This window comes from Schistocerca gregaria, chromosome 6 (assembly GCF_023897955.1).
Source record: "Schistocerca gregaria isolate iqSchGreg1 chromosome 6, iqSchGreg1.2, whole genome shotgun sequence".
In the NCBI taxonomy this organism is placed as follows: Eukaryota; Metazoa; Arthropoda; class Insecta; order Orthoptera; family Acrididae; genus Schistocerca; species Schistocerca gregaria.
In genome coordinates this window covers 307,158,800-307,183,322 of record NC_064925.1, presented here as the reverse complement: position 1 = coordinate 307,183,322, position 24,523 = coordinate 307,158,800, and the positions used below count along the sequence as shown (strand labels likewise).

The following is a 24,523-nucleotide window of genomic DNA, read 5'->3' as shown; positions in this document are numbered from 1 at the left end:
TAAAATATAAACATATTCAAAAAGTAAAGGCTGTTCACTTACACTTAAATGTTGATAGCTCAGAACAAAGCAGTATGAATGTATCACCACCTATTGAATGTTTATTGTGCCAAAAGTCATTCTTTTGATGCAATAATCCTTGGACTGTGGGATAAAGCAAGCAACAGTGGTTTTGAAAATCAGTCTACATCTATATTCCTACTCTGCAAACCACTATGAAGTGCATGGCAGTGGGTACTTCTCATTGTACCAATTATTATGGCTTCTTCCCATTCTACTCCCTTACAAAACATGAGAAATAAGTGGTTGCTTAAACATCTCAATGTGTGCTGTGATTTTTCTAATGTTGTCATTGCAGTATCTATTAAACTGACACATAGGAGATTGTAGTATATGCATATGTTCTTACTCATAGTTCTTGAAACTTTGCAAGTAGACATTCATGGGATAGTTTGCATCTATCTTCAGGTGTCTGCCAGTTCAGTCTTTTCAGCATTTCTGTGATATTCACCCTTGGATAAAATAAACCTGTGACTATTCATGGCTGGCCGCGGTGGTCTCGCGGTTCTAGGCGCGCAGTCTGGAACCGTGCGTCTGCTACGGTCACAGGTTCGAATCCTGCCTCGGGCATGGATGTGTGTGATGTCCTTAGGTTAGTTAGGTTTAAGTAGTTCTAAGTTCTAGAGGACTGATGACCACAGCAGTTGAGTCCCATAGTGCTCAGAGCCATTTTTTTGACTATTCATGATGCACTTCTTAATGTGTGTTCAACCTTCAATAATTCCTATTTGGTGCAGGCCTGTTGTATATGGCATTTTATTTTGAGTTGGACTGTACAAGCATTTTGTGAGCAATCTCTTTTGTAGACTAATAGCATTTCCTTAGATCCTACCATTGAACTGAAGTCTACCACCTGCTTTACCTACATCTGAGCCTGTGTCATTGTTCCACTTCATATTTCAATTAATTCTTGCACCCAGATATTATTATGAATTGACAGAGTCCAATTGTGACTATATATTGTAGTGATTGGATTCCATATTATTATTATTATTATTTTTCCTTTTTTTGAAGTGCAAAAATTTATATTTCTGTACATGTAAAGAAAGTTGCCAAACTGTGCACCACTTTAAAATCTTATCTGGATTTGATATTTGGGCAAATTGTTTCAGACAGTTCTTCACTGTATATTACTGCATCATCTGCAAAAAGTCTGCATTATTTACTAATATTGTATGCAATGTCGTTAATATACAACATGCACAACAAACTTCCACGGGCACACCTAAAGTTGCTTGTACATCTGTCGGTGACTCTACTACCAACTGCAAAGTGTGCACTGTAATTAGATTTTTGCATGGCAAAGGATCTAGAGCTGTTCAAATTCTTTAGGAGCTGTGCATGATTTATGGGCCTACAGTAATGAGTGATGGAAAGATTACACAATGGTATTGGGATTTTAAAAATGTACAAATGTGCACGAAGAAGAGTGAAACAAAGGACCAAGTACCCAAGCTGATGACATTGTACAACAGGTGAACCATGAACTGCGATCTGATCAACAGTTGATGATTGGTGCCCTGGTTAATGCTCTTCCTCATGATGAACACAATATTATCTACACACTTGTAATAGAACAGCTGAGATATCACAAAATTTCTTACTGATGCCCAGTTTTAGACCATTTTGATGCAAACAGTATTTAAGATTCTCTAATGTATTTTTCATGCTAACAGGAATCTTTCTAAGAGATTTTGAGCAGGTACAGCAACATGACTGAAAGTGTTACTAAGATTTTGGACCACGTCCTTTCTCAAAGTTGACAGCTGAACAACTGCAACCCAGGAAAAAATAGTAGAGAGAGAGAGAGAGAGAGAGAGAGAGAGAGAGAGTTAATCTGAGTAAGGAAATAGCACCTGTCAACTGCCCAGTGCCTCACTTATTATTGTATTTCAACCATGACTTTCTTATATCATATTACCTATAACAGATACAGATAAAGTCTCAGAATCAAACAATGTTGGATGCATGGAAATTGTTTCTTCCTTAATCTAATGATGATCATGTCTGTTCTCTAAACATTTATACATTTTTCCCTTTCTATGGGCTACTTACTTTTTGAAGATAATATTGTTCTGTGTAAATAATTGAAGACTAAAGGAGACTACTCACTGTACTACTATTGCTGCTGTACACTTAAAATGATAGACTAGCCTGATATGTAGTGGAACTCAGATAATGCAAGGCACAAAAACCCAAATTATAATTCAACCTTAACTTTTTCTCTGCAGCTATTCTGAATTCCATGCCTGGAATTTTTGGTTTGTATGTTAAGCTCACTCACAAACTCACAAGGAAATTCTGTACTTATGATAGAAGTACCTACTCACCAACAAGATATTGCTGACAAAATATCCACAACTTTAGCTCACAGCCTTTGATTTGTTACGAAATACATTATGCATGACACTCTTAAGATTGCAAAAATTCATCAAAAATCTACATTTAATCCCAGGGTTCTCATGGAGTATAGGGGAAATGATTTGTCTGTATGGCAATACTACTGTTAAAATTTGTAGAAAGATCGTATATATAATTCACAAATGAAGATACAAAATTAATTACATTTTTTGCAACACTCATAAATGGTCAAAAATATGCAGGGTATTAAATACAAACGATTCTGATACAATGTGCGAAAAAAATAATAGGGAGACAATACAAACAGCATATTCAGTTTGTATGTGAATTTGGAAGAAAATTTATCTGATACTTGTGCTCTCACTTAATAAAATAATTTTACAATAATTTTCAAGGACGTGCTATATTTTTGGAAATATTACTACACTGCTTGTTTCTCTCATTTAATGTAATGAATAGAAAGACATTTTCTCGTGGTCCTCTAAAGAAATTAATTTATAATCATAACATCTGTTAAATTGTAGATTAACAACTGTGGGTAAAGCTATCTTCTAAAGTCCAAGGTCCATTCATACTTGATTCATAACTGATCTATGTGGCAAAGCTATCTGTTTCTCTAAACAGGCAGTTACCATACGGAATTTTTGGTCAGGAGACCCAGTCGAGGGTTCCAGAATGAGATCTTCACTCTGCAGCCGAGTGTGTGCTGATATTAAACTTCCTGGCAGATTAAAACTGTGTGCTGGACCGAGACTCAAACTCGGGACCTTTGCCTTTCGAGTCTAGGTCTGGCACACAGTTTTAATCTGCCAGGAAGTTTCAATCTGGGGTTATTCGGCTGCCTAGTGCAAGTCTTTTTATTTGACACCACTTCGGCAACTTGCAGATAGATGATGACAACAAAACAACACCCACCCCCTGAGCTCGTAAACTATCCAACATGGCTGACAATCAAACCTGCTTTCTACGTAAGGCATTCAGCCAAACTGACTACTCCATTATTTAGGCAGACACTTACACAGTGGCAGTTAAGCTATGTGATCCGTTGCACAGCTGCTCTTACCAACAACTGGCTACAGCGATTCAGCCATTTTTTGCCTTACAAAGTGGATGACTCAGCAGAGTGGCTACTACCACACAATGAGCATTAGCAGTTGCCTCCTCACATGGTGTTCGTTGTCAGCATTGTTATTGTCAAAATTTTCGTGTTTCTGGAATCATATTAAGATCTGTGTAGGGCAACAATGACTTTTCATACTGAAAATTTTATTGTTTGAGTGGAATGTCATTCTGTAATTCAGAATTCTAAGGATTAGATCAAAGAATGTAATAGTTGTGATGGAACATAAAAAATATGTGTCCCTGTTTTCAATATAAAACATAAATGGAAAAAATTAATCTTTTATACATACTTTCATTTATTACATATCACTAAATATTTGAAGACCACAGAGGAATAAGGGGCTGAGTCCACTTTTTTGTCAAAGTTATGTTATGTTTCGCTTGCTTAACTGAAGTTCAGTATATTAAGTGTGAACAAATGCCTTTTAGAAGAAGAAGTTAGTCAAAGAAGTACAGACTTTATTACACACACAGGGTAGAAAGGAAAAAAGTTTACTGGAGAACAAATTAAGGATATCTTTGCATGTCACTCTATATCAAACAATGGAAAATTTTTGAAATATAATGAGGAGCTGGCTATAATTTTCTTATTCCAGTGTCCAGGAAAAATGTTTTCATTGGAAACCCAACCAGTGAAACAGGTTCAGTTCGACAGTGACTCCTATTTTGCAACAAAATAATCAAGTAGTGATGGACGCAAAACTCTGAGAAGGAGGATGTCAGCATCTTAAAACTGGATGCCAATGTAAGAATCATATGCAGAAACAGGTCACCTGTAATGTTTCACAACTACCACAGTCATTTTATATGGCCTAACAATGAGTGCTATTTTTTCAGCTTTTCTGTCAGTATCTCAACAGAAGTTTGTAGACTTCTAATAACATAAAATTATTTTGTTCCTACAAAGCCAAATACTGCAACCCTTCACTACCACATGCAACATTCAATATTACTTAAAAAAAAAAAAATAAACAATGTTTACAAAAATATAAAATCTTTTCATGTTTTCATACATATGTTGTTGTTATGGTCTTCAGTTCAAAGACTGTTAGATGCAGCTCTCCTTGCTGCTCTATCCTGTGTAAGTTTGTTCATATCCAGATCACTACTGCAACTTACATCCCTCTGAATCTGCGTACTTTATTTTATCTCTTGGTCTCCCTCTATAATTTTTACCCTCCCACACTTCCCTCTAGTACTAAATTAGTGATCCACTCATGTCTCAAAAATTGTCCTATCAACCAGTCCCTTCTAAACAGTTTGTGCCACAAATTTATTTTCTGCTCAGTACCTTCTCATTAGTTACGTGATCTACCCACAAAATCTTTAGCATTCTTCTGTAGCACCACATTTCTGAATTGTTTATCATCCATATTTCACTCCCATGCATGGTTGAACTCCACGTAAATACTTTCAAGAAAGACTCCCTAACACTTAAATCTATAGTCAATGTTAAAAAATTTCTTTTCTGCAGAAACACGTTTCTTGGCATTGTCCATATACATTTTGTATCCTCTCTACTTCAGCCATCATCAGGTAATCTAGTGTCCAAATAACAAAACTCATCTACTACTTTAAGTACCTCATTTCCTAATCAAATCCCATCACCATTGCTTCATTTAATTTGACCGCATTCTATTATCCTTGTTTTGCTTTTGTTGATACTCATCTTATACCCTCCTTTCAAGACACCGTCTTTTCTGTTCAGCTGCTCTTCCAAGTCTTTTGCTGTTCCTGACAGAGTTACAGTATAATCAGCAAAATTTCAAAGTTTTTACTTCTTCTCCCTGAACTTTAATTTCTACTCCAAATATCTCTTTTGTTTCCATTACTGTTTGCTAAATGTGCAGATTGAATGACATTAACAATGGGATACAACCATATCTCACTCCATTCTCAACCACTGCTACCCCTTCATGCCCCTTGACTCTTGTAACTGCAGTCTGGTTACTGTAAAAGCTGTAATCAGCCATTAATTCCCTGTGTCTTACCCCTGCTGTCTTCAGAATTTCAGAGAGAGTATTCCAGGCAACACTATCAAAAATTTTCTCTAAGTCTACAAATGCTGTAAACATGGGTTTGCCTTTCCATAACCTACCTTCTAAGATAGGTTGTAGGATCAGAATTGCTTCACATGTTCCTACATTTCTCTGGAATCCAAACTGATGCTCCCCAAGGTCAGCTTCTACCAGTTTTTCCATCTTCTATAAAGAATTTTGCAACCATGACTTATGAAACTGATAGTTCAGTAACATTCACATCTGTCAGCACTCGCTTTCTTTGGAATTGGAATTATTACATTCTTCTTGAAGTCTGACGGTATTTCACCTGTATCACACATTTTGCACACTGGGTGGAAGAGTTTTGCCATGGCTGTCTCTCCCAAGGCTGTCAGTAGTTCTGACAAAATGTCGTCCAATGACCGAGCTTTGTTTTCGCTAAGGTTTTTCACTGCTATGTCAAATTCTTCTCGTGTTGTCTTGTCTCCCACCTCATCTTCATCTACATTCTCTGCCATTTCTATAATATTGCCTACAAGTACATTTCCCTTGTTTAGATCCGCTATACATTCCTTCTGCCTTTCAGCATTCCCTTCTTTCCTTAGGACTGGTTTTCCATCTGAGCCCTTGATATTCATACATCTGCTTCTTTTTTCTGCAAACACCTCTTTACTTTTCCTGCAGATAGTATCAGGAGAAAGAAAACTGGTGTTTAACGGATTGGAGCGTGGAATATCAGACCCCATAATCGGGCAGGTAGGTTAGAAAATTTAAAAAGGGAAATGGATAGGTTAAAGTTAGATATAGTGGGAAATAGTGAAGTTCGGTGGCAGGAGGAACAAGACTTTTGGTCAGGTGAATACAGGGTTATAAATACAAAATCAAATAGGGGCAATGAAGGAGTAGGTTTAATAATGAATAAAATAATAGGAGTGTGGGTAAGCTACTACAAACAGCATATTGAACGTATTATTGTGGCCAAGATAGACACGAAGCTCATGCCTACTACAGTAGTACAAGTTTATATGCCAACTAGCTCTACAGATGATGAAGAAATTGATGAAATGTATGATGAGATAAAAGAAATTATTCAGGTAGTGGAGGGAGATGAAAATTTAATAGTCATGGGTGACTGGAATTCGACAGTAGGAAAAGGGAGAGAAGGAAGCATAGTGGGTTAATATGGATTGGGGCTATGAAAAGAAAGAGGCAGCCATCTGGTAGAATTTTGCACAGAGTATAACATAATCATAGCTAACACTTGGTCCAAGAATCATGAAAGAAGGTTGTATACATGGTAGAACCCTGGAGATACTAAAAGGTATCAGATAGATTATATAAGGGTAAGACAGAGATTTAGCAAGCAGGTTTTAAATTGTAAGGCATTTCCAGGGGCAGATGTGGACTCTGAAAACAATCTATTGGTTATGAACTCTAGATTAAAACTGAAGAAACTGCAAAAAGGTGGGAATTTAAGGAGATGGGACCTGGATAAACTAAAAGAACCAGAGGTTGTACAGAGTTTCAGGGAGAGCATAAGGGAACAATAAACAGGAATGGGGGAAAAAATACAGTAGAAGAAGAATGGGCAGCTTTGAGGGATGAAGTAGTGAAGGCAGCAGAGGAACAAGTAGGTAAAAAGACGAGGCCTAGTAGAAATCCTTGGGTAACAGAAGAAATATTGAATTTAATTGATGAAAGGAGAAAATATAAAATTGCAGTAAATGAAGCAGGCAAAAAGGAATACAAATGTCTCAAAAATGAGATAGACAGGAAATGCAAAATGGCTAAGCAGGGATGGCTAGAGGACAAATGTAAGGATGTAGAGACTTATCTCAGTAGGGGTAAGATAGATACTGCCTGCAGGAAAATTAAAGAGACCTTTGGAGATAAGAGAACCATTTGTATGAACATCAAGAGCTCAGATGGAAACCCAGTTCTAAGCAAAGAAGGGAAAGCAGAAAGGTGGAAGGAGTATATAGAGGGTCTCTACAAAGGTGATGTACTTGAGGACAATATTATGGAAATGGAATGGGGTGTAGATGAAGATGAAATGGGAGATACGATACTGCTTGAAGAATTTGACAGAGCACTGAAAGACCTGAGGTGAAACAAGACCCCCGGAGTAGACAACATTCCATTGGAACTACTGACGGCCTTGGGAGAGCCAGTCCTGACAAAACTCTACCATCTGGTGAGCAAGATGTATGAAACAGGCGAAATAACCTCAGACTACAAGAAGAATATAATAATTCCAATCCCAAAGAAAGCAGGTGTTGAAAGATGTGAAAATTACTGAACCATCAGTTTAATAAGCCACAGCTGCAAAATACTAACACGAATTCTTTACAGACGAATGGAAAAGCTGGTAGGAGCCGACGTCGGGGAAGATCAGTTAGGATTCCGTAGAAATACTGGAACACATGAGGCAATACTGACCTTACGCCTTATCTTAGAAGAAAGATTAAGGAAAAGCAAACATACGTTTGTAGCATTTGTAGACTTAGATAAAGCTTTTGACAACGTTGACTGGAATACTCTCTTTCAAATTCTTAAGATGGCAGGGGTAAAATACAGGGAGCAAAAGGCTATTTACAATCTGTACAGAAACCAGATGGCAGTTATAAGAGTCGAGAGGCATGAAAGGGAAGCAGTGGTTGAGACAGGAGTGAGACAGGGTTGTAGCCTCTCCCCGATGTTATTCAATCTGTATATTGAGCAAGCAGTAAAGGAAACAAAACAAAATTTCGGAGTAGGTATTAAAGTCCATGGAGAAGAAATAAAAACTTTGAGATTCGCCGATGACATTGTAATTGTGTCAGAGACAGCAAAGGACTTGGAAGAGCAGTTGAATGGAATGGACAGTGTCTTGAAAGGAGGATATAAGATGAACACCAACAAAAGCAAAACGAGGATAATGGATTGTAGTCGAATTAAGTCAGGTGATGCTGAGGGAATTAGATTAGGAAATGAGACACTTACAGTAGTAAAGTAGTTTTGCTATTTGGGGAGCAAAATAACTGATGATGGTCGAAGTAGAGAGGATATAAAATGTAGACTGGCAATGGCAAGGAAAGCGTTCCTGAAGAAGAACAATTAGTTAACATTGAGTATAGATTTAAATGGCAGGAAGTCATTTCTGAAAGTATGTGTATGGAGTGTAGCCATGTATGGAAGTGAAACGTGGGCAATAAATAGTTTAGACAAGAAGAGAATAGAAGCTTTCGAAATGTGGTGCTACAGAAGAATGCTGAAGATTAGATGGGTAGATCACATAACTAATGAGGAGGTATTGAAAAGAATTGGGGAGATGAGGAGCTTGTGGCATAACTTGACTAGAAGAAGGGATCAGTTGGTAGGACACGTTCTGAGACATTGAGGGATCACCAATTTAGTATTGGAGGGCAATGTGGCGGGTAAAAATCGTAGAGGGAGACCAAGAGATGAATACACTAAGCAGATTCAGAAGGATGTAGGCAGCAGCAGGTACTGGGAGATGAAGAAGCTTTCACAGGATAGAGTAGCATGGAGAGCTGCATCAAACCAGTTGTGGGGTGGTGTATGGAATTTTTAGTTATTAATGAATGATAAATGTCTTTCCCAATGATGCACCATATGTGGGGCGGCGTAAGGAATTTTGTTGTTATTAAAATGAAATGTTCCTATCATTTATTTATTTAACTCTGTTGTTTGCCGTTCTCAACACTGGCTCTCTAACTACAACATCGGCAACCAGAAAGTGATTAGCAAAATGTGAAGCCTGTAATTAGAATTCCTAGTGCCCACTTCATCTGAGAAATACACTTATAGCTACAGCTTATAGCTCTGAGGAATTAGGGGATTGTCTGGGATTCATAAAGAAAACAAAACATTTTCTCTAAAATGTTCACTATATTCTGAAAGCCACAGACCAAAAAGAATCCACACAATCCAACTACCAGAGCAGTTCAGAGTCTAATGCGCTGATGCAACTATAACTGTTGAAATTAAATGCTTAAGTGAATGCTCGCCATAATTTGATGATAGTATTCATCAAACGCCACACTAAATGATGGTAGAATATCTGTCGGCACGTGAAAATACGACATATGCAAACTGAAGATAGATCATTAAAGGCATCCCAGAATTAACACTTCACTTGAAAATGATTTCATGGTTACGCTTATCCCGAGTAACTTATTACGGCATCCGAGTCTGTTTCTAGCATTGATACCGACGCGACGCGACTCCTGGGACAGGTGGTGCGCTGATCAGCGTCTGGAGAGAACTGGGGCCTTTTTTTTTCTCACGCAGCATTCTTATATATAAAGCTGCGGTGCGAATGGCTAAGGCAACGCCTGAATAAATCCGCCTTCCCGACTAGCTGCTGGGCTAGTAATGCACCACTTCAAATTACTGAATAAATCATTGCTTCCTTTGCTGATGGCCAAGGAAGCTCTCAATTTAAATGTGCAATCAGCACACAGGTAAGTAATCATAATAAAAGTCTGACGTGGCTCAGTCAAATATTTTGGGTGAGAGAATTAATTTAATTACACTACATGCAGCAGACGAGCTCTGAACTTGCCCTTTGGAGATATGCTATCGCTATAGTTTTATAGTTATTCAGTTGAAACTTCTCACATCTTTATGATTATAGCGGATCTCCCTTCTACTTAAATTTAAACATCCTAGCTTTATTTATTCTCTACTTAATCTATCTTGCTTCCTTAATTTTTAAGACAAAAACCAGAAAATCATGAATTTCAACTAAAATTTTAGTTTATGAGATCCAGAATACTGTTTCTACTAAATTATTATGAAAAAGGAATCTAAATATAAATTTTTAAGTTTCGAGCTCTTTTCTGTTGTGCCAATGATTTTTACAGTAAAACGTCCAAATTTCGAAAGCGGTTAAAGTTATTGAACTGATACTCAACACATACTGATTTAGTATTACTCTTGACATGCTAGAAACGTTTCAGGTTATTTACTTGATTTTTAAAGTATTGCGCAACATTTATGACGTCAGAGTTAGTTACAGCGGACTGGCTGGCACACAATGGAAAGACTGATGTGAATTTTATACGGTGTGAGTAGGCTGCTTCCCTACACAGTCTCAGGACTGAAGACCACAACAACAAACAACAACAGTATCTATGTTTCCTCCAGTGAAATATGTTGAAAATCCTTACATTTGTCCTCTAGCCATTCCTGCTTAAGCATTTTGGACTTCTTGTCAGTCTCTTATTTTAGACGTTTGAATTCCCTTTCACCTGATTCACTTTCGTATTTTCTCTTTTCACCCATTGAATTCAAGATCTGTGTTATTCCAGGATTTCTATTAGGCCTTGTCTCTATAACTATTTGATTCTCTGCTGTCTTTCTCTGTTTCATCTCTCAAAGCTACCCGTTAGCCTTCTACTGTGTTGCTTTCCACTGTTCTAGTCAATTGTTGCCTAATGCTCCTTCTGGAACTTTCAACCACCTCTGGTTCTTTAAACCTATCCAGGTCCCATCTCCTTAATTTCCTACATTTTTTCAATTCATTCAGTTTTAATCTCCAGTCCATAACCACATAATTGTGGCCAGAGTACACACATGCCCCTGTAAATGTCTTACGATTTAAAATCTGGTTTCAAAATCCCTCTGTCGTACCATTACATAATCAGTCTGAAACCTTCTGGTGTCTCCAGGTCTCTTCCACTTATACACCCTTCTTTCATGCTTCTTAAACTAAACGTTACTGATGATTAAATCATACTCTGTGGGAAATTCTACCAGGTGGTTTCCTTTTTCATTCCTTTCCCCCAGTCCATATTCACCTACAGTTTTTCCTTCTCTTCTTTTTCCTACTATCAAATTCCAGTACCTCATCACAATTAAATTTTCGTCTCACTTAACTATCTGAATAATTTCTTTTATCTCATGATGTATTTCTTCAACCTCCTCATCATCTGTGAAGCTAGTTGGCCATTAAACTTCTACTGTTGTAGTGCATGTTGGCTCTGTGTTTATCTTGGTTACAGTAATGTGTTCACTGTGTTGTTCGTTGTAACTTACCCACATTCCTATTTTCTTATTTATTAGTGAACATACTTCTATTTGATTTCATATTTATGACCCTGTATTCATCCAACTAGAAGTCCTGTTCATCCTGCCACTGAATTTCATTAAGTCTCACTATATCTAACTTCATCCTATCCATTTCCCTTTTCAAATTTTCTAACTCATCTGTGCAATAAAGAGATCTGACATTCCATGTTCCAATCCGTAGGATACCAATTTTGATTCCACTGAAGACAACTTCCTCCTGGGTAGTCCTCATCCGGAGATCTAAATGTGGGACTATTTTACCTCTGGATTATTTTACCACAAGAGGATATCATCATCATTTGACCATTGGGTAAAGTTGCAAGCCCTCAAGAAAAAGTATGGCTGTAGTTTCCCCTTGCTTTCAGCCATTCACAAGACCAGCACAGCAAGGCTGTTTTGGCTGATGTTACAAGACCAGATATTAAACAACTGAGAAGGCTGCTGCACCTGTTCAGGAGCCACATGTCTGTCTGTTGCAGTTTCACCTATGGTGCAACTGTCTGTATTTCTGAGGCATGCACGATCCATGGTTTCATAGATGGTGGTTTGTAAATATATAAAACTCAGAAGTGAATTAAATGTGCTTGTTTACATGTAATTTGGTATTATCTCTTCTGCCCCAGAGCTGTTTCCTGTCAATGGTTTCTGTCGTATTTTGATTTATTTTAAAAATGCTCATATAATAGCTAAAAGGTACAATCTCTTCCATGTGTATGAATTACTAAAACAGTAAAGTTTCACATAACATTGATGTATGAATCATTGCTTCATCTTTTGATATTGCTATCTATTAATATTTATTTACATTTATTCATCCCATTTTCCCCTGCGGTCTGAATTTAAGATAATCTCATTTTCCAAGGAACAGCTCTTATGCTAGCAAAGAAATTTGTGAACCTACCTTGTACACTAACAGTAAAGCATCTTCTTATAGGATATGTCTGTTTCCTCGTATTGGCATTTGGTAATAAACTAGTTCTATTTATGCCACTTGCATCTGTATTTTCTTTTCAATAAAGAGCAACAACTTTTCTCTTGCACAAGCAGACAGATATAGTCATTGTCCAAGAAGTCAATGGTATGATGCTTGTGCAGTTCAGTGAGTAAACTGTGTGATTAAATTGCCATAATTAAATTCATTATTTTTTTTGCTATTAGTACTTTCACTCTCTCAGATTGAGTCCTTTTCTTATTGTCAGATCAAGTTGTTCTCATCTTCTTGAGGTTTTCTGCCAAGCCAACTGTCCAGTTATGAATTTTGTGCCTAAAATTCTTTTTCTGGTATTTCTAATTGTGTTATTCTGTCTTTCTACAGTTCTTCTTTTTTTTACCACTCCATTTTATATATATATTTTAAAAGCTACTAGCCTCATCTCCATGGCTTCACTCCTCCTCCCTCTCTCCATCTCCTCCTTCCCCGTTTATCCATTCACCCTCCTATGTCTACTTGTCTGGATCCTCATCTCCATTCTCTCTGACTATCCATCTCCTTCTCTCTTTGTCCAGCTCCTCTACCCTCTCTCCTTTTCCATTCCCTCCTGCCCCCTTCTCCATTTCCATCCCTCCCCCTTCCCATTCTTACCAACTTTATCTACCAATCTTCTATAGGCTTCAATGGTAAGAACTACCCAATTTCTTTTTCTTGTAATGATTTCATTCATTTTGTATTTAATTTGCTTGATTCATAAGCCTCTAACATATTAAATACATTTTGAAAGAAATTATATCTTTATTCAAGAATTTATTGTTTTACTTGAAACAAAAGTATCAAATGTGTGTAGTACACAGAGCCGTTCCAAAAAACATATTTTCTGATATGAGAATGAACTGTGCAATCACAGTTGCATACATAGGCTTCAGATATCACAATTTATGGGCATTCATCTAAGGCAGTTAATTAAGTACATAGAATATCACAACATCGATACAAAATATTCTCACAAATACTCAGTATCATTTGCAGCCAGCACTTATTTTCCTCTGACACACCAGAGAATGAAGGCCCACTTTTCAAGCACACAACATACATCACAAACACATATTTGCTATCAGTGTCTGACAGTAATAGTAATAATAATTCATATAATGGAAAATCCAGGATGAAATGTAACAGTATTATGAAAAGGAAAGTTGCCACTCACCATATAGTGGAGATGCTAAGTCACAGATAGACACACACACACACATACACACACACACACACACACACACATACACACACACACACACAGCATCTCCGTTATATGGTGAGTGGCAACTTTCCTTTTCATAATATTGTTAATAATGCATATACATTTATATAAATGTCCTGTGATGTAATGTATCACTGACATAATTGACACGGATGAATACAAAATAAATAAGTACATTTGTAATAACTAACGTAATAAAACAGAGGATGATTTATCACATCTGCCACCAGCAACAAGGCTTTCACATTGTAGTTTAACATCAGTATGGAAATGAGAAGTTACACTTTCCAATGTTGTTATTATTTACTACAATGAATTATGGAATGAATCAATTAGCTATCCAAAAATATAAAACAACAAAGTGCCATTTTAATGCTTTGGATTTCTCAATTTAAGTACAGGAAGTAAACTGATTTATCACCTCCCACTGTCATTGTCATCATAAAAAATAGTAATTTTGCCTGTACCAGATAAAAAGACCATAACAGAAGACATGGTGGAATTAAAACTGCAGGGACCAATATTATGAGAGGTGAGTTACAAAAAAGTCATTGAGTCACTAATATAAAAGAAAATGAACATAGGCATCTTGTACACAGGATGCCTAAAGTTTACATGGCTATGGAAGCAAGATCACCAAGAAAAATACTGTGTTAACTTATTGGTATTAGTAACATCCCTCTCCAAAATATGTGCGAAAATGGATAGCTTATCAAGTGCTGGAAGGTTAAATGCGATTAAAAAATAGTCTGTGGTGAAGCTGAGAAAAAGAGCGTGTTTCTTGATAATCTTGGCAAGTTCTTGCTTTAAAATATCATGTACAGCATTAAATTAAACAATCATTTACAGTTATGAAGATAAATTATGGATGTCAAGTAGCATCTGTTATTCTTGATTTTGTACTGTTTCCTATGTCCTGAACAAAAACACAATACTGACAAAAAGTATATTTGTGTCCATACATAGTTTCTTCTGGAAATCATTAAACTGTTTACAGCTAACCATGCTTCTCTCGAAAGAAGCAGTTGGATACGATGGATTTTATGAACTGGAGGAACATATGGTTTTTGTCCTCTTCTACTTGATATATATTCTGTTCGCTTTAGTTACACTAAGCCTGCATCCTTGGCCATGCTGTAGAAGATAGAGGTCCTGTCCTCCAACAGTGATTGAGGTGAATCAAATTCTACTACTTTTCCTTTGTCTAACACAATAATTCTGGAAACAAAGCAAATCAAGCAATTAAAAATCGAAATTCAAGTTTTTCAGTACACATAATGTATCAGTACATCACCCCAAGCAAAGCAAGCAGACAAAATGGAGCACACAATATTTATTTTGGATCATGTTGTACATGTGAACTATTTTCTGAGAAACTTCCTGCTTTGCCTAAGAGAATGGGGTGTGAGGACTAACTTGTGAGGAAGGAGAGGACAATGAAAGAAAGAAAGAAAGCAAAAACTTGTGGGATCAATAGGATTTTTCATACTGAGTTAGATAATGGTAGAGGAAGATTGGGAATGTTAATGAATATGCACATGAGCATTAGAGTAAAGTGTCAGTAGTTTCAGACAGATTGAAAACTGATGGTGGAATTGAATGAACTGACAGTGTGACCTGTCTTTGATTTTTGTGTCTGCTGCTACCTATGATAAGTGACATTTTATAATAGTATCTGGCACAGGAATGTGGTATTGCCCAAGCATCGAATTTTATAGCTGTGCTTCCACCACTACACCATGCAGCATTTGTCCTTGTGCTTGATGTTTATGACATCATACCTCCTGAAGTACTTGTTGTACAATGATACAATTTTTTAGCTACATTCAGCAGCACATGTGTGTACCTTCTGCAAAATATGATGTGAATGGAGTTAGTAATGACGAACTAATAAATTTAAACATCATGCATGATGCAGCATTTTTTAATAAATCCCACTGTTTATGATGTCACATCTCATGAACTATGTGTCATAAAATTATATGGTATTGTAGGTACATGCAGCAGAATATGTGGGTACTGTCTGAAAAAGAATTGTGAATGGAGTTAGTGAAAAAGAAGAAATAAATTTAAATGTAATTCTTGATGTGGCATTTTTCATACATCTAATTGTTTATAACATCATATTCCCTGAACTATGTTGTACAATGATATAATTTTGCATTTTCATGGTATATGAGCATACTGGATGCAAAGTTTGTTGCAAATACAGTTAGTAGTAAAGAAGTAATGAATTATAATGTCATGACACATATGCGTGAACAGTGCAAAAGTAGTAAGCAATAAACTGTTTTTCCTTTCATCATTTTGCCGGGGTTGTTAGTGAGAAAACATTTTCTGAATATTTGAAATTATGTGTAAAGTTTTTTGCAAGTCAATAAGTGTACTCATTTGCAAATACAATCATAAATTTATGCATTGTGGGCTATACTCCTTTTCATACCCACCCCCATATCTTTGATAGGGAGATAGTTCTTAGCTCCACAGCAATTGTGGTTTAGAAGGAGATGTGTAAGAAACACGTACACACACACGCGCGCACACACACACACACACACACACACACACACACACACACACTCACACACACACATACACACACACACACACAATCTCTCTCTCTCTCTCCCTCTCTCTCTCTCTCTCTCTCCCTCCCTCTCTCTGTTTCCATTATTTTTGTAGTACGTATTGATATCAACTTTTATTGCTAGGTAAAATATGTAGAATATGAACAACCAATGCGACATCTAATGACAAACCTTCTTCTCAACTACACATCTAATGTGTGGGTTCTTTGTTCTTTGGCAACTTCAGTAAAGGGGGTGTATGACCCAATTTCTGCCTTGCCTGATCTGCCACAATAAATTAATGTTTAAGAGAGCATTTTTCTGTAACATCTGATGTTAATACATCCCCCCCCCCCCCCCACACACACACCTTCAATAACAAAATATATTTCTATTGCATTATTACCATAAGGCTCCAATTCCAGACTTTCTATGTGTAGTAATAAAACATATTAGACTCATAATCACCTTTACAATAATATTCAGTTTCTAACTAGCTAAGACACTGAAACATTCTAAGGTTTGCACATGCAGAATCTAGCACACAGGATATAAAAAGAATGCCTCAAAAACTGAAATGAAGCATTCACTGAAAAACAGACAATTACCAATTAGTAGAGCACCTGATACAAGTTCTTATTCTATTTCCAATGTTGGCTATTTTTTCTATTATCATTCGTTAGTTACCACAGAATAAATAAAATATCCTGCACACTTTCTTACCCAGTTAATACTATAGACCCAACAAATGTTAGTTCATATGGTTTCTCTCAGTTTTTTGCATCTGTAGATGTAATCCTATCATTTACATGCCATGACATATAGGCTATATACCTGTTGTAATCCATGATTGTGTTTAACCTATGAGCAATTGTCAGGACTGTGCACTGTTCAAATTCTGTGCGTATTGTTTTCTGGAAGAAAGAAAAAGAGAAATAATTTAGAAATACGGACATATTAACAGTAAATCAGGAGACATATTCTGAGCTGACAAATTCTTTTTCACATTTCAAGGAAAGGTGACAAGCAGCGCAAAAGATTTAAAAATGACTACAGCTCACAAGCGACTTTTTAGTGAAAAGCTCCATTACAAATATATATTATGTTTCAAAACGTTCACTGACTGCACATTAAATATATTCTTCTCAAAACTAAGGAAAATGGTATAGTTATAACTACAGGAAAAAAAACTTTTGCCTAGAATTGCATCCCATGAATATTTATATTTACTGAAAGCCTTGGGACAGACACAATGCATCTGCAATAGATTACTTTCTCTCTCTCTCTCTCTCTTTTCTCTCCAACTGAGTTATCATCACTGTGTATGCAGACATGCCTGTGCCGCACACATGCACACGTACAGAATGCCATGGCAGTTTCGGGTTAATGGGAGCAATTCAGTAATACTTTATTGACAATTTAAATATTCTTTCAAGTTTGGAGCTGCAACTCACTACCAGCTTCAGTTCCCCAAAGTACCTACATTCCCAACAGAACTATGGATTTACCAGATACCACCATTTTTGTGCTCTGCTGAAGCAACTAGCCGTGCAGGCCTACAGGCAGCCTATAGTAGGTGTGAGAAAGGTTTCATGTGATAGTTGCTTGCTGAATCTCTGAAGTCAGAACACAGCCTAGTCTCTCTTTTGTGATTCAGATTTCAGACTGAGCAGGTGGCTTCCTGTCATCTTCTTGCTTGTTACAGAGTACATGGCTTAGGCTGTCTACCTCTGTCTCAGTTCTCTTTGTCCTGCCACAAACCACCCCCCCCCCCCTCTTTTTTTTTTTTTTTTTTTTTTTTTTTTTTTTTGCAAGTAGCAGCAGCTACTTCATATTTAAGCACATATTGTTTTGAAACATCATAATTCTGGCTATTTTTCACATTTTAGCCCATAAATTAGTTCTTTATTTTTGTATTTAACTAAACAAAACTGCTAACAAACTTGTTGTCCTCTATTTAATACTGTGATTTTGAAGTTACAGATCACCATTTCAGTAAATATTTGTATCATTATCACCACACTAATTATAGGTTGTTCTTCAAAATTAATAATTAATGTAATCTGGTAGACTAATGATACATGTGAACTTCATGCTGTAAGATATTTCATGTAAATTGTGACCATCCAAGACTAATGTATCTGTAAACTCTCAAAAAGATAAGATAAAATGGGAGCTCAAAGAATACACAAATTTCACTATCAGCCAAAAGAAACACATAACATGCTGGAATGAGTCTACGTTTACACTGTTTCCTAAATCAGGGTACATTTATGAATGCAGATGATCAAGGGAAGTATGCCATCCAGACTATCAAGAACTGACCGTGAAGAACTGAAACATCACTAGTTGCTGCTCTCAGTATGAGTCTTTGCATGTAATGTTAATATACTATGTTTTTTGCATAGAGTTGTAACACCTTTCTAGTCGGTGGAATAATATTTAAAGAGGAGTAGGCTGGTAACAGTATTAATCAACTAGTTTTCATTTGAATTCTGACAAAGACAAAACTGCTTGGTTTAATAAACTATTTAAGTGTGAGAAACACAGCTCATTTATGTCAACTGATGTATGAACAATGATAAGTGAATGATTTCATGAGTGTGGCTGACACACTATGCCTAGCAGTTCATAAGTGACTAGTGCACTTGTGTTCTCAACAGAGTAATATAGCCTCTGCTGATGCAGTTCCATCAGCTTCAAATCCTTCCCAGCAGCCTGCATGTGCCTACGGTGCATGCACGGGGATGCAGTGTTGTGATTTTCAGCTGCAGCAGTCAAGGAATATCAGGAATCATCCCAGTGCCTTGTGTAGGTAGACCCACACCTGTGCAGTGAGTGTGTTTTTGTTTGCTGCACTCATTGTGGCCACAACTTGTTTGATGCACAAGGTGGCATATTGACAGTAAATAAAGAGCAGGTGTGGTGTAATACTGCCTAACAATGTGTAGTCACTCCTGGGATGCACAACTGGTTAATGTGGATGTGAAAGGTGGCAATGTTTGTAGGAACCAAATGGACCAAGAGTAGGAGGTTGTTAAGCAAAGATCAGTTGTAGGAGATAACTGTAATGATTTCAGTTATGTCTGTTGTGGAGATGGTAGTGTTGATAGGTATACGAAGGTATCTAATGGTGAACAGCAGGTTGTAATGTAGCAAGATTCTGATCATAATGTTGAGAGGTATAAGTTTCCACAAATGGGATTTGTTGTTGCAGATGCCTGATAATATTGGGAAGCAAATAAAGCTCACTTAAATCTGAAGTTGGTTATGTTAAATCTGAAGATGGTTCAACTAAATCTGAAGTTCAATTAAAACCAGTGTGGATTCAATTGAAACTGAGGTGAAATTTATTAAGTTGGAGCTGAATTCTGTTAGAGTGAAGCTCAAGAAAGACCTTGAGGTTATCAGAATCGAATGTTACTACAGAAATAGTGAGTTGAGGCTAGAATATCTGAGCAGATAGAGGAGACTGATAACAACTGTCATAGTAAGAGACAAGAGTTAGAGCCATTCCTTCACAGACTTTTGCCAACAATGGGTGGATAAAATGAAGTATTTCGACAACAAACTTGATGCTGAAATAACTATACTCGGCCTTGAAAATGAACTGTGTACCCAGATAAGGCAGCACCTACAGATACCATTGAAGGATTTATTAATTTCCTGCAAAGAATTTGGAGAGTTTATCCTCACAAAGAGCCAAGGAATTATGGTATAATCAATGCACCAAGAGATATAGGGTAACATGGAGTCAACCAAATGGGAGTGAATAATAGACATGCTGGGCAGAGGATGTCAGACTATTGGAATAACAATCATTGTAGGTGTAGTCACCAGACATGGATAGGAATATTGGACCCATGGGTATAAATGGGGAACAACCTCACCTCAAGAGTGCAGGCCTGAGGAATAGGGATTAGCTTCTGCCATGGCTCAGGCAGGAGCAACATTGGGGAGAGGCTCACAATAAAATGGGAACTGGGAGGACCATATGGGGAGTAGGATGCTGATTGAAAGTGGAGTCACACCAGAGAGTTCTTGTAGCTACAAAAAAAAAGGGGGGAGAAGTAGTTCTGGTCACCTGAAAACATAAATAACCAGGTAGCTGAAGATATAGTCTTAGACAAGAGGAAATACAGTTGTTATGTGGGAGAAACACTGGAATTTGGATCTTTGGGGGGACAGGTGGATGAAATAGAACGGGTTGCTTAAAACAAGGTGGAGGGGATGGCATTAGTCATGTAAACACTAAAAGAAAAGACATTGGTTGGTTGAAATTTTGGTCCATTGAGGATGGAGTGGAAGACTATCGGAAAGAAGAGTATGACCCGGAAGAGGAGAGGATGCCTGAAGGAGAAGAAGCAATGGGAAGTGAGAGTGAAATGAAAGGTGAAGACGTTACATGGGATTTTGTTTTTGATGAGGATGATGTGTTAGTCAGCAAATCTGAACATGTTGTAGATGAGTCAGTAATGGACAAAGTAATACTGGCAGAACAACTAAAACAGTATTGAAATCTTGATGTGTTGGTTCGATAGGGAAATCTGTGGATCATAGGTAAATTTGCAACTTCACCTGGGCTTGTACACAACCTTTTATCATGACTCATCTGCAAAAGGGGTTCTGTTGTGCACACTTGCATTTGCACCCTATATTGAGTAAATAGCCAGCCTAAGTACAGCAGTGAATGAATTCATGTATTTGTCTAAATCACGATTGTTCACAAATGATTTACACCGACAACAGTTTTGAATGAAAACATTTTTATTTTACTAAATCACATCCACAAAACAAACTGATGGCCACGTGATACTATGTCGGCAGCTCTTAGCTGCACTGACCTTACTGCACCGACGGACCATAATCAAAAGACCTCAACCTTTGTCCCCTATCCTCTGTCCTGTGTCCGGTCACGTGACACTTCATTAGTCAAATATATTATTTCTAAACATGGCCATCATGCATTTACAATGTTACAATATTAAAATACATAAAACTAAATACCTTATATTATTTTGTAGACAATCATCAGATTATTTACATATTTAAGGGCACTCCACTTTTTGGCAGTTTCACCCCTCTTCTTTTGTATAATCACGTCTTTGCCTAAAAGGTGTGGCATACGAAATACTCATTTTTGCTCTACATAGATCAAAAACTGAACAGTACCTTCACAATAAAAGACAATAACTTATTATGCAGAGGTTCTCAAACATCCTTACAACTTAATTTTTATATAAAACATGTTCTTTAATGTCCAAAATATTATCCCTGCTACTATACTTTAAATTTGAGTTTTGAACTATTTTGAAGAGCTCTTATGTTGATGGAGTACTCCTATTTCAGTGATCAGATACCCAGCAAATCCAATGATTAGCAAGACAATCACACCTTACATTATTAACCTACTGATTTGCCCAGATATTTCTATAACATGCACTAAAGATGATATTTTGAAAGTCAATGACAAAGCAATCTACGTTGCTAATTACTGGGAAGGGAAGATATAATTGGTGCATCCGGATATGGAAGAAGAAGAAGAATTAACAAATGTACCAAGTTATGCACTGAGACATAGGCAATTATGTAACTAAGTAATTCAATGTGAAACTGTTGTATGCTGCCTCCTCTCTTTATCAAGAAGGTGACTCCATAAATATATTGACTTGTGCTTGCTACATCCCACCTGTTCTTCCACAGTAAACATTACCACATCCAGCAAATTAGTTACACTATTACAGTATTCCTTGTAACCTTACAAATTTGGAGATGAACATGGGTGCAAGGTAGTCAACTGTGATAAGAGACAACAGATTAGTGCTAAGTTATTAGATGAAGGCCAGTCCTTGGTGAATGAGGTGAAAGAGAACCACCAAGTTAGTCAAGATTAAATAGGGGGTGTTCCCATGAAAGCTTTGCTAGACAGTGGAAGTGTCATGTGTGAGATATCACAGGCATGACGAGAGTCAACAGTTAAGCAGACTGAGTTAGTAACAATGTTAGTAATGGATGTAAAGATAATTGAGGTGACAGACAAATTGATGAAAGTGATTAAGTTGAGAGTTTTATTGTAAATTTCAATACTGGGACGCAGAACAAAATTTCAGTTCTTAGCAATACCTGGGCTAATGATGGAACTGCTTTTTGGGGTAGACCTTTTCAACAAACTGAAAGGGATAACAGACTTTGCAAAAAGGGTATTTTTCTATGATTTAGAAGGAAACATTAGGAAGATTCAATTTTTTGGCCAGGTAGATATGAATCATGTGGAACTACCTTTAAGGTACATCCATCTGAAAATGGAGTATAATGTATATGACATAGGAATATGACCTGAAGCAACATGGGTGCCTAGTGACCAGGAGAAAATGTTCATCCAGAAAGTGAGAAGTACACTAGAATTAACAGGCAAACAGCAAGAAGATTTAAGGTAAGTTCTGAGTTGAAATAAAAGAGCCTTTTCTGATAGACCAGGAGTGGTGAAATGGGTTGAATGTAAAATAGCAATATAGGACCATTATCCATTTTTTTTGGAAAGTCCTATTTAATACCTGTTTCAAAACAGGAAGTAATGATGTAAATAAGTCAGAAGAGTGGTGGACTTGGAGATCATTGAGCAGTGCCAAAGTGGTATAATGGCTACTTTGTAGTTGTGCAGAAGAAAAATGGAACTGTGTGAATAATCATAATGCTTATGAAAGAAGACACTAAGACACAAAAAGAAACATGGATATTCACAACTATGAAACAAGGCATAGAAAAGATTTTCGTATGGTTAGCAGAAGATGAAACTTCACAGCATAAAACCCCTATGTCAAAGGAAATCTTTTTAATAATTTTTTTACCAAATGAAGTTAAGATATTGACAGGGGATACCTTTAAAAAGTGAATCAAACAGTGGCTTATTCAAAAATGCCTTTATAACTTGAATTTATCATGAATTAGAATGTAATAAGAAATAATGTAAAGCAAAAAGCTTGTAACAGTAAACACTTTATACTAAGTTGAAAATGCACATGCATGTAAAATTACATGTTACAAGCAATAAATTGAATTGAATTGAATTATATCATTGATGCACATCATTTCAATGAAATTGTGATACAGCAGAATGACAAACCAGGCAATATGGAAACTATTTTATGAAAGTTTCACAGAACCAAATATGTAACATCATCATTCATTACTTGTGGGTACTAGAATACAAAGCTTGCAGAAGAGTCAAGAAAGTACAGTGGTTTCCTCAGTGAAAAAAAAATCTATCAACTCTGGATGGTCCTCTTTGTTTTACAACCTGACCCATCTTGTGTTCTGCATCCTTCCTTGAACCATTTGGCACACACCCATTGCATTGCCAAAAAACTTTGTCCTGCATGAGCAGCAGTATCCTGGATGGATGCATCACACTCTCTCATGCCAACAATGAACCCTCTTCCAAATTTACTGATTTCACAGTACATTTCAGGCATACATCTGTGGGGTATCAGGCACATTTGCTCAGATCACACTGATCCACTGCCATCAGTTTAAAGCAACAAAGAGAGCTGGAGGCACATTTTACTTGCAGGAGCTGTTGTGCAGCAATATCGAAGTTGACCTTGAACTCACGGACTGACATGGTTCAAATGCTAATCATTAATGCAGACCATAGTAACGTACATGTCTTGCAAACATGAAAGTCCTATCTCTAGTCATCTTTAGTCAAATTATACCATCCTGATTTTAATATCGCATTTTGCATTGCTATGGATGCATGTGAACATGTGCTGGGTGTGGAAGCATTTCCAAATGTACACACATCAGAAGGGATGGTAGAGCACTAGACAACTACATATGATAATCAAACGTTTTCAGCATCAGACAAGAATTATAGTGTGTCTGAATTGGAAGCTCTTACTTTGGTGTGGGGGGCCCAGAAATTTGAACAGTAGTTATTGTGTAACAAAACTATTGTCTTCATTGATCGTAGGGTGTTAAGTTTACTTATAACTTTTAAGGTGCAACATAGTAGGCAGATTAGGTGGGCACTGTATTTGCAGAAATCTGAATTGGAGATTCATTATTTAAGAGGTGACGAGAATGTTACAGTAGATGCTTTGTCTTGGGTGCCAAACAATATGAATGGGAATGGTCAAGGGGGAGT

General features: G+C 36.9%; 1 protein-coding gene across 1 annotated transcript in view; it reads right to left on the bottom strand.

Annotated features, from left to right (window-relative positions):
* Nucleotides 1-14,159: 14,159 nt before the first annotated feature.
* LOC126277930 (multidrug resistance-associated protein 1-like) overlaps nt 14,160-24,523 on the bottom strand; it is a 333,662-nt gene continuing 323,298 nt past the window's right edge. The window contains exons 30-31 of the mRNA XM_049977507.1: nt 17,212-17,291; nt 14,160-15,028 (exon numbers count right to left, since the gene is read on the bottom strand). Of these exons, the coding sequence (XP_049833464.1) occupies nt 14,917-15,028; nt 17,212-17,291 (192 nt within the window). The 3' untranslated portion in view covers nt 14,160-14,916. The remainder of the gene's footprint in view (nt 15,029-17,211; nt 17,292-24,523) is intronic.